At 41.4% G+C, this 12,046-nt stretch overlaps 1 protein-coding gene across 1 annotated transcript; it reads right to left on the reverse strand.

The window, feature by feature from the left end:
- Positions 1 to 715: 715 nt before the first annotated feature.
- On the reverse strand, positions 716 to 11,797 carry gcgra (glucagon receptor a; the record flags this gene model as incomplete). The annotated part of the gene is made up of 13 exons (XM_083896739.1): positions 716 to 1,081; positions 1,168 to 1,209; positions 2,408 to 2,552; positions 2,646 to 2,734; positions 4,665 to 4,734; positions 5,846 to 5,906; positions 6,464 to 6,623; positions 8,239 to 8,410; positions 8,509 to 8,603; positions 9,025 to 9,119; positions 10,415 to 10,522; positions 11,321 to 11,417; positions 11,744 to 11,797. The coding sequence occupies 13 exons, from the start codon at positions 11,795 to 11,797 to the stop codon at positions 716 to 718; spliced, it is 1,554 nt and encodes a 517-aa protein (XP_083752865.1).
- Between the last annotated feature and the right edge of the window lie 249 nt (positions 11,798 to 12,046).

The raw sequence follows: 12,046 nt of genomic DNA on the forward strand, positions 1-12,046 counted from the left end.
TTCCCATGAACCCTGGATCGGGCCACTTAAACAACACTGTGGTCACCTTTCTGTATGAGGTACTGTATGAGAAGGTTTCTTCATTTTCTGCACATTTTCACCAAAGTCAGTTTGGACAAATACATTTTACAGATAGCAAAGAAAAAAAGTCTTCTGTTTTCTGCAATCTTCTATAGTATCACTTGTTTGGTCTTTTTTGTGTATGTATGATGTTCAATGTCCAGTTTGTCTTGAATCACCAGTACCACAAAATACACATTTGATACACAGCACAAGTTAAAGCAGAGGCTCAAGCAAGGACCCTGTGTCCTGATTTTTCCTTTGTTGCTATTTGAGGTTTTAGGTTTTTTTGTTGTATTATTTTACATGGCTTATCTCTGCCTTGAGATTCTGTTGTCGCATCGCTCATCATTCAGCAGTTTCTCACACTGTCTGACAAACATGTACGGTCGGGAAATCCATTCACGAAGCTCACAGCTCATTAGGTCCCTCAGTGTTGGATGTCTGCCACATTTTCTCCCCGTTCTCAGGCTGTGGAGAGGCAGGCTGAGCGCTGTTCGGTCTCCCAGTGACACTGATATCTTAGCGAAAACCGCTCTGACAGATGACTCCGTCAGTCCAGCTCCTCACAGCCGCCCAGTGCAGTGTGTCGGAGCCAGATGAGAGCTCAGAGCCCTCCAAGTTTCTTCCCCAAGTTCTCGTTATCCTGCGTCTGTCACAGGTGGCTCTCTGCGTTCTCCCTCTGAGCCTTGCAACACTGCACTTTGTCCATAAGGCTGATGTCCTCCACTAGGGTGCAGTTGCTGATTGTTCCTTTTTGCTCTGGAGAGTCGCACTGCTCTTCCCCCTTACTGTTGACCGTGCCATTATGGCAGCCAGCCACAAGCATGTGCCTCTCCTCTGGGCTGCAGGCTGGAGAAGAGGTTTTGGCGATGTCCGGTAGGTGAGGCAATCGAGAGACATGGTTCAACAGGCTGGCTGTCTTCGTGTTGGGCGTATTGCTGTAGGTGTGACGGTATTCCTCCTCAATGTTCCTCCCGAGCTTCCAGCGCTTCCACTTCTTCAGAATCTCTGACTGCACCTGAGGAAACGACAGAGGCAAAAGTAGACGCTGTGATACAGGAGGAAAATATGTAATGTTTTGTTTTGGAAAAGAATGAAACTCACTTCTTTGTTGACAAAGCAGTACAAGATGGCCACCAAAAGACCCTGTGAAGACACACAACACAATAGATTAAACCACAGATTTTTATCAAAACATCAGAAGCACCTTTGTCCTACACTCTGCAAAAACCATCACCACACCCTTTTTATAGATTACCGTCTGGGTCATACTTTCTGCATTCATGTGTCCACAGAGGTCTGCTCGGGTCTGCGTGATGTCAATTTTGTCATCTGCCCATTTCAATGTTGGTCTAGGTGGACTCTTACCACCAACTATGCATGCTCCCTGTAGCAAAATGCTCTTGGTTTGGTAAAAGAAACAACAAAGAAGATGTTGGACAATATCTTGAGATTAGGCATGGAGATGTCTTGGTATGTACACGTGGATATACTCAGTGCTCAAAGAACACAAGGACATACGAATGTGGGCGATTTCACTGCTACTATAAAGGAATATAAGATCAAGTTTGTATGTCAGTCCAGGGTTCCCTCAGTCGAAAGTTTCACAAACGCTCTTGTCTCTGACTTTGAGAATTCCTTCATCATCATCCTCTCCCTCACTTTCTCACTGCCTTCCTCGAGGCCATTCCCCCTGCTGGCTGGCTGTATTCTTGACACATGTCATCTGTGTCCCCATAGCAAAAAGGTCACTGTCATTATGTCAGCCGGTTAGCAGCTATAGACAGCACATTATGTGAACGTAATTAAAAATAATTCTAAAGTAAATACAGCACTTCTCGTCCTGTCTGAGGGTTTGAGGGGAAGCGCAGATGCTTAGACGTCTGATCCACAACAGTTTCTTCTGGAGCAACGCTTAGATGAGCTGTTGCAGAGTTATTCCTGAGTTCTGAATAAGATTGAGAGGTCATTCTGAGTTCAATTTCTCACATCTCTCCCTCTAAGGCCCCCTTTACACATGGCATTAAAATGCATCTGCTTTTTTAGTCCACACAACAACTATGTGACTGGAAATATGTTGGTGGCTCCGAGCACAGCTAACATGAAAGTGTTGGTTTTCCACTACGTGACACCATGGATGTCTGCCCTAACCCTGCTTCTTTGCAAGAAGAAGAGAGAGTGGCGACATAAGAGGGGAATGACCATGATCGGATAGCAATCAGATCTTAATGTAGACACTGAAGACCCTACAATGACCCAAGACATTTCACCCGAAGCTTTGGGCATTTTTATGTGGAAGTTATAGTTGGTACTTTGGTTCAAGTTCTTTAAGTTCAAGTCCAACCTGAAAGGAGGAGAAGAAGAGGTCAATGAAGAGCTTTGTGAGGCGAAGATTGATGGTAGTTTTCGTGGATTCATCTGTCACAAAGATGAAGACCACCTGATGGATACCCAGCAGGGGGATCAAGGTTAGTGTTGACTTTGCCAATCTGGAAAAAAAAACCAAAGGCACTTAATAAACATGGGGAAATAAAAGACCACAGTAACAGAAGTGAAAGGGTGTTTAAATTATTTGGACTCACCTGATTTTATAATCTGTGTATCTCATTTGATGGGCTCGCAGTTTTGACACAAGGATTTTAATGATGTGGATGAAGATGAGGAAGTTGATCTGTGAAAGACACCAGTGTTAAAGGTAAGGAATGTGTCATTAGAGATTAAGGAAACATGTCACTGGCTTCACTGATGCAATGTTGCAGCCAGTATAATCACAAAATACATTTCTTCACCCACTGAACACACAGGTTGTAAGCAGAGTGAACCTTTGCACCAGATATATTGAACCTCAAAAGCCTCAGTACCTCTCTCAAAAATGTCCTGACCAGAGCAGAGGAAAAATTAGAATCTCCAATGGAGATGCTTTCAAATATAGAGAATCAAAGCAAAGAGGAAATAGCTGACAGCAACTTTGTCTCTAGATATTTATCTATGTCATTTATTTACAGTCCATTTTTGCTGTGCTGTTGTCTCCATTCATCATGTGATGATTATCTGCTGCTGCTCTAAAGCAGACACACTTTCAATTAAATTACACTCTGGCAACCACACCCCTGTAATGTTTTGAATTCGTATGAAGCACTACACGTTGTTGGTATACATCTTTTACATGTATTAATTATCTTATATATTGGATTTTAGGGGTCAGTTCAGCTGTTCAACTGATAAAAATCACTTCAACATACACACACACACACACACACACTGCAGGCATGGAACTAAAAGTATTCCCAGTGAAAAACGTTTTGGCAGGGACATGGAAGAAATCTCAGGGAAGAATATCACAATACCAGATGAAACCAAAGCTATCAGCCAGCAATAATACCACAAGCTGTTATTTTTATTTTATTTTATTTTAAAAACCCTGTGTTTTGTGATCTGTAACATCAGTGTACACAGCAGACACGTTGTATTAAGGGAACCTTTTCACTGCAGATGGCATTTAAAGAAGCAGTGGTGTTCCCCTGATGTAAATCACTCATGATGTGACCTTTTTTATTCACAACGCAGGTGTTATGGGTAATTTACAGGTGGTTGAGTTTGGCTGACAGAGGAAAATAAAGCTGGAACTAATTTGTATTTGTAATTATTGCGTAGGATTTTTGGATTCGTATGAATTCACTTGCTTTTTTTCTTTTCTTTGCGGTTTGAGTAAGATTTCTTGCAATAACAAAGACTCACAAACCAATAAATTTGAAATGTCAACACATTAGCACAGTGTGTACCATTCCGTAACTTGGCCTGTTTACTAAATATTGAATACGCAACTTGTAATAATAAAAAAAAAACAGAGTTGTGGCTTTCATCTCTGTCCAATTCAGCATTACAACATCTCTGATTTAACTTCTCCACATACTCTTCTGACACCGAAATGTGCAAAAAATACTGAAGGGATTTGTGAAAGTGGCAGTAATTCTTTAAATAGGGGAAAGCCACACACACACACAAACGTACACACAAACACACACCACAGAGGAAAACAGTGAAATGGGAACCAGACCTCCCATCCCTGTGACAACTGAAACACAGGAATTCCTGTGAGATACAAGCCACTTAGCAGGATGATTAATGCATGGAAAATGCCGGCATGTCTGTGTAATTGACCTGACATAAGAGCCATGACAAATTGGAGTTGTACAATGTCTCAGGACTGACCTTTGCAGAGCACACCTCCGATTAAAGGCTCGGACACTGTACAGACAGCTAAAAAAAAAGATTTTTCTGTTGATTTAAAACTTTTGACTCTTTTTGAGGCATGTCACTGGATGTTTTGCCTAAAGCACAAACAGCCTTTCTGAATAAATGAGGTGTGTTTAATATTGCAGTGCAGCGTATGAATGGAAAAGGAAAAGCCGGGAGGGAAATGTGGAAAATGCAAGAGCACTGGGTGCACATGTGATTTTAGGGTGAAGGCAACGAGTCAAACCTCATCCTCCACAAGTTTCAGTGCACAAATACGACACGCAAGTAAGAATTGATCACTGCGTATTGGTCAGAAAAGACAAGAGATCATCAAAATGAGACACATAGGAAGGCACAATTACCACGACTGCCAGCAGAATTGGCGAGCGGATGATCCACCAGTAATTCATGTCTATGTTTTGGCCCCAGCACCTAAAAAAAAGAAAACCACATCAGTGGTAAACTGTCAGACATATTCCACATAAAAAAAAAAACACCTCACATGCTTCTGAACACGGCTGTCGTCATTCAACGCGTTGCTCTGTTTTTAAAACTCAAAAATGGACCGCGCACATTTATCCTGGCATATGTTGTATGGTTTTTGGCTTTTCCACTTGACCCCTAACCCCAAAGAATGTGGCATTTTCTTTAGTTGTGGTTTCCAAAAGTGTTATCGTATGTCGCACAGTGAGAGAAACTTCTTCAGTAACTTCATTCTGCCTGATGCAGCTCCATGCTTCACTCAGCTGCTTATTGCACATGACACAACTAAATATACCCTTTAACACAGAGAAAATCCCAGTTGCAAGCGCACATTTACGTTTCCGTAATTACGCGACAGTTTGTGCAATCTGAAAAAAATCTAACCGTTTCTGAAAGCTGAGAAGTTGCTCGTCAAAGCCAACATGTGTTTATTACGGTAATTTCACTTGAGCTGTTGCAGTAAGCCGGTAAATCAGCGTCTTTGTCACCAGAGAGGAGAGAGTTGGAAAAACGCCTGTGTATAGTTTAGATTTTTTTGGCCTGAGACAAAGATTCAAACAAATGTTATTTTAAATATGTTTTATACTGTTGTGCCTCTTACACAGAACAACACACTTTATGTCTTTATGTAAGTTTATTAGATCCATTCGTAATGATCTCATAAGAATCTTTAGGAGGCATAACATTCAGTGTGTCTCTGTCTTTGAAAGTCTGACCTCTGGAACCATTGTGTTGCTGAGTGTATATTTTAAAAAACTGCTGGAGACTACAGAACAGAACATTTGGGCCCTGACGCCATGATGAAATATTACACATGTGTTCACACACGTTTCCATATTTGGTGTCTTGCAGATGATAAAACGAGTGTTCTCGCAGTATTTGTCCATGAGCTGCTGAGCATCAACATGTTAAGGAGAAAGACCATCTGCCGTTTTTGGATTGTTATGGCTGAGCGATCAGCACGGATGAGCTAAAATGTAGCATTTTTTTTTTGCAGTGGAAAAACTTAAGGAACTAAAGGAATGAGAGAAAAATAGAGAGGGAGACGGTGGAAACTTACTCATGGTTTTCATACAGATATTTAGCAATCACCCAGGGCACAAGGAATATTAAAGGGGTACCTGCAAAAAAATGAGACAAAGGCATGTCAATTTATCTAATCTGACTTAATGTCCTTTTGATCCAAAGGGATCATATAGCACTGGAGCTGCGTGATATAAAAATCACAAATAAAACACAGTTTCTCATATTGAGAACAACATTTTCCCTGTGGACATAATGCGAAAGGCGGGGTCAACCCTGGACAGGTTGCCAGTTCATGACAGGGCCACATAGAGACAAACAGAAAAAGATCGTAAAATAAAAATAAATGTTACACAACAATGACGTCAGTAATCCATAATATGGGCCTAAACTAAGATAATACAATGGTTTTCATCATTTTTATATCTCTATTAACAAAGAAAATAATTCATTTGTAGCGTACTCGTTTCGCTGCTTTTGGCGCCATCTTTGTTATGTCAAAACACGCAATGCATTCTGGGTAGCCCTTGCTCGGAAAATCTCAATATTGAGGGCGATAATAAGATTGAGGGTTAAGCATTTGGATATTGAGTGGTATTCGAATTACTTGTGCAGCCCTAAAATAACATAATGAACTCGACTTCTCCACACTCACCCCAGCCAATGCACAGGTAGATTTTGAAGTAGTTCCTCTCTGTAAACACAGTGATCACTAGGAGGTTGTGGAGGTAGATTCCTTCCACCAGCAGCCAGTAGGTGTTGGCCATGATGCTGTACTGCATCATCACCACAGCAATGCGACAGCTCACTGTTGTCTGCAACACAGCAGTGAAAAAAATGTTTATGGATCGAGCTGTGCAACATTCAGCGTTGTTTACTTGTGGAGGATGAGAGTGGTGATGAGACGGACGCTGTGGCAGATGGAGGCTCCTTTCTGCCACTGGGAGATTGTACAAGGGCAACAACTTTAACCTTAGCCTCTGCCAGCTGTGACCCTACACACACACACACACTCACTCCGCCTTCACTGGTACACAAACACTCAAACATCAACATTCATTGTGGACCCTCCCCTCTTTAACGAGTGATTGATTCTTGCAATTATCTCTGTGGCAACAACAACCCTTTTCACAAAATCACCATTATTATTCTCTAAAAACAGAGCTATTTTTTACATAATCTATTCATCTAGAGAGATGTATTGCTGTTACACAAATCCATAATTACAGCAGCATGAACTTGCAGGATTGTGCAGCCTGTAGTGCTTGTTCGTATTGCTCTGTTCTGTATTGTGCCAAAGGACTGAATGCCTCCACTGTGGTGAACGGCGGTGAAGTCATTTATTTTGTCCAGGTTGTTTTCTCCATTCAATCCATCAAGTTAAGGCTGAATTATGAATTTGGTATGTCAAAATATTAGGGCTGTCAAAATTAACGCATATGATTAATTTGTGGAATTAACCCGTTAATTTTTTTTAAGGAAGGAAAAAAGAGAATGAAGAAAAAATAAAGAAAGAGACACAGTTGTAAGTGGCACTACTGGCGCAGATAATTATATAATCATAACATTAACAGTCATTGTCTAACTAACGGGGACACAGACTTGAACAGCAGCTAACATTAGAGTCAGAATGCTAGCTGACGCTAACGCTAACTAGTAGAAGCAGTGCTTCAAAGGTGCTGATGAGGAATTCCCTGCTGTGGGTTTAGTACCTCCAAGAAAACTATTTAACTTCTATACTTTATATTTTGTTTATAATGTGAGTTATTTACAGTGCAATGTATAAGTGTTTTTTAAAGTTATTTACAGTATTTTATTTTTTCTATTTATTATTGTCTTATAATGTGGGTTCTTTACAATGTAATGTTTATGTTTTACTAAGTTTGTATAGGTTTTTTTTTTTAGTTATTTACAGTATTTTATTGTTCTTTACATTTATATTTTCACATACTTTATTTATCTCTCCGTTCCTACAACAATATAAAGAGAAAATTTGATTTTTTCTGGCATATTTACGAATGGTAATTTGTATTCCTTTGATTAGTTTGATTAAAAATGGTTATCTTTTGACAGCCCTTCAAAATATATAATAATTTGAGTGCACTCCCTCACCGTGAAAACACTACACACTAAGAAATCAAAGTACGAGACTGTACCTAAAAAGGTACAAATGCTTTGTTGCTCCAGTTTTACCCTATCAGGGTACAAGCTCTGTACCTTTAACATTTGTACCTGCTTGTTTGTACCTCTAAAGAAACATTTCTGCACCCCTAGTGACAAAAATGTACCTGTACACACTGAGAAAGGTACAATGCTTGTACCCTGATAGGGTACAATTGAAGTGACAGCAAAAGGTACAGTCTCATACTTTTTCTTAGTAGTGTGTACCGTCTATAGTGTGTGGTTTAGTTACAGATCCCTCACACTGACCTCGTTGTTGACCAGCAGATCCACTGGAGGCATCGATGCCTGCTCCCTGCTGAGATCCTGCGATGTGATGTTGGCCACCAGCAGAGCATCTTTGATGAGGATGGACAGCGCTCGCAGGATGAAGGAGGCAAACAGATTCATGTGGATGTTGTTCCTCATGCAGTGCAGCTTCCTAATGAGTGCGAGGCAACAATGGTCTCTCCGTGGTAATTTGTCTTTGTTTTATTTGGAAATGCAAAATCTTGATTTTAAACTGCAGATCATCCATACCTGAAGAACACGAGGATGCCAAGTGCCAACACCAAAGCCACCAATGATAAGGAATAGCCCACTGTGTACATGATCCGGATATGTCCATAGTACTGCTGCAAATGAAGACATGTGTGAACATATGGATTTAGACTTTTCTGTCCTTTATTACGATGTGACTTTAAATGAATCCTGAACACTTACCAATATTATGGTCACACCATTTTATTTCAACTTTTTAATTATTAATTTTGATTCAGTTCATATGAAGGCATGACACTCATTGTAACCTATATACTTATTACAATGCTATTACTGGAACATTCAGATTAGAAATATTGGAAATAAGATTGTACTCCCCAAACTCTCCAGGGTGTACCCCGCCTATCGCCCTATGTCAGCTGAGATAGGCGCAGTACCCCCCGCGACCCTGCAGTGAAGGATAAAACGGTAGATAATGGATGGATGGATAGAAGATTCTACTCCCATTATATAACTCCCTCCCATGTAATGTAACAATGATTTTTTTTTTCTTACCTGACTTGGATTATTAGAGTCACACTCGCTGGTGTTCTTTGCTGTCATCCACTGGCCATTAGCGTCGCATTCCTGATAGACTTTACCATGCTGAACTACACACACAAACACATGCACGTTTCAACAACTTAGATTAAATGCTGCATTGAACTGTACAGTCTAGTTTCACACCTGAATGATGTGTTTATTTGACTGAGCTTTAGTCCCGTTGAAAAGTATCAGTCCTGACAAGATCAGTGTACACGAAAGGAAAAACCCCAAAGATTTTCCACAACGCAGTTCCAGCATGACTCGGCTCAGCACAGCTCGAATCTACTAATGTATTTTTTTTTTCCTTTTCCATTAGGGATAGTACCTGGTACCTTTTTAGTACCTGCTCTTTCAAGGTTCCAATCAAGCTGAATCGACACTAAAACTTGACGTCGACTGACTGCCAGGCCACTGATTGTTCAGAGAGGGTCGTCACCAGAAGAGTCATGAGCGCAAAATCCAACACAAGAATCATACCGAACAAGGTTGAACTGTAGCTCAGTTAAAAAGACTTAAAAATCCTGAAAACGTCTGTTAATTTCTGAAATCTCACTATTTAACAGAGGAGTCTGGTGTATTTAGCAACAGCACTGCTGAAAGCCAGCGATCCGTTCAGCCGTATTTTAGTTCGACCGTGTCAGACGGATTCTGTGCTCCGGTCATGCATGAAGTACTGAACTAATATTTTACTTAACTGATTCTAATGATTCAGTTACACCAAAAAAATAACTGCTTTACTAGCCACTAGTTTGTGTGTGTCGCGTATAAAACAACGTCACGGCAGTTTCATGCAGCTATCATGCTATGATGACTCCACCCGTGTTGAGGAGGTGCTATAGTGATGGAAAATCATACCAAACTGAGTAGAGTCGAGCCATGCTGGAACTGGAACAATACGCACAAATTAGGGATTAAAATGTTATTCCTCCCTAGCACACAAAGAAGTTCACACAGCTATCCTTTTAAGGACAAGCACTTCCTTCCATTCATTTTGACAGACTAACCATTATCCCATTAACCATAACCAGTTCATGCCTAACCCCATCCTTAACCTAACCACAATTCAAATTATAGCCCTAAACTAACCAGCTGCTCAGAAATGTCTAGTTTCTGTATCATCAGGAGAAGGTTTTGGGCCCCATGAGAACTACTGGTCTTTACAGGCCAGTCTTTACACCAGAAAAGGTCAGAAAGAGATAACAAGTACACACACACACACATACAGAGAGAGAGAGAGACAGACTGGATTCACTACACAGTCCAGTGAATCACGGCCAGCTGTCTTTCTCTGCAGGATATTTAAAGTCACCCTGTATCAGCTCCTATACATTCTATATGTACTAACCCTCATGTGTGTTACCTTCATGGTACCATGGCAGATACCACGGACATGGCACACTGACAGTGATGTTGGGGAGTCCATCGGGCCAACAGGCATAATTGTCGAAGGTCCTGTTACAAACGAGGCCTGGGATAAAAAAAACAAGAAAAAAAAAAACAATGAAATGTAGGAGGAGGAGTTATGACATACCTTTTCTCCTGTGTGTGTGTCCTGTGGTTCTCTACAGAGTCATGAAATACAGCAGCGAGTCTCTGAAGTGACGGCTCCTGGTAATCCTTATTGCCTCTTTTATCTTGACATTTTTGACCTTCTACTTATAATACACCGTTGATCCTTTCTATGGAGGATGTAAAGGTTGCTCGCTGCTGGAATACGGGCAGCTGGGTGTTCAGGTGTATGATGTATCTGTCCTGTCTGCTGTAATAGTCATGTGAGGGTAGGTATGTGGGTTTGACAGTGTGGGGAGGAGGGGGAGTACGCAGTGAGGAAGGTTGACTTTTGGGATGTTTTACTGACAGTGATCTCCCGTTAAATACCCCAAACGGAGAGCATGCCAACAAAGTATAATGCAGCAGGGGCGGAGTTCAACATGAAGTCAAAAACTGCACATAAAGTCAGCCGAGCTGAGAGCTCAGAGTGCGTGTGAAATAGCAAAGGAACAGGCTGGGAGTGGCTGCCAGAAGAATTCTACTGCATTGTTTAGTGATAGATCAAACCATCAGTATTTCCTCTGGTCCTGCATTAGACAACTGCAACTACACCAAAACCAGAGGATAAATATAATTGCTTTTATTTGTAACAAATAACATATTCCAAAGCTGCAATGCCCAGTTTCCCCTGGACATACAAAATACAACAAAACCATCAAGAAGCGGCGATAACGGTGTGATAAAACATCAGCTCTCGTATATATGTCTGGCTCACCGGTGCTTGGCGGGTCTCGGCTGTTGTTGCGATCGCACTCCTCCATGTACAATTTCAAACTCTCCTTCAGCTTATCCAGTGTTGCGGAAGGAGACACCTGAGGAAACAGCGGAGCAATGTCGTGTCATGGTGGAGCGTAAGCAGGTGAGCAAGAAAGATGTTGAGCCTGTGAGTTCCACACAAGCTGCAAAGACAACAGAGGACCTGGGATTCATTTGTTTCACTCTTGTTTCTAAATACAGGAGCTGTAAAACAACTCATCCTCAAAACTGGGCATATAATCCATCACACTAATGTACTTTTGTATAGAAAGTGTGATATATTGTACAGTGTAAGACTCGTGTCTTTAGGGGACAGTCTGTTTAGGCTTTGACACCACGACTCTCTGGATTGTGTCAGTGTGTGCATGCACGCGGGACCCACCTGGATGCTGCAGGAGACGATTAGCATTGCCAGAAGGAGTAACAGCCGTGACATCCCTTAATCCTGCTCTGAGTGCTGCGAGGGAATACTGCAGGACGGGGAAGAGTTTTCACCTCATATGGCAGCTTATCTACGCACACCACACTGCCTGCATGACACAGAGATACACAATTCATTAAGCTCAGCGCAAACACACCACGTATTACCTCAGCTCGGCCGGACAGAACATGAAGACCAAAAAACGGGGGAGAGCCTGAGGCAGAATGATGACCAAAAGTTACACACTGCAGCTTTAAATCCTAA

This window comes from Microchirus variegatus (assembly GCF_963457635.1).
Source record: "Microchirus variegatus genome assembly, chromosome: 10".
NCBI lineage: Eukaryota > Metazoa > Chordata > Actinopteri > Pleuronectiformes > Soleidae > Microchirus > Microchirus variegatus.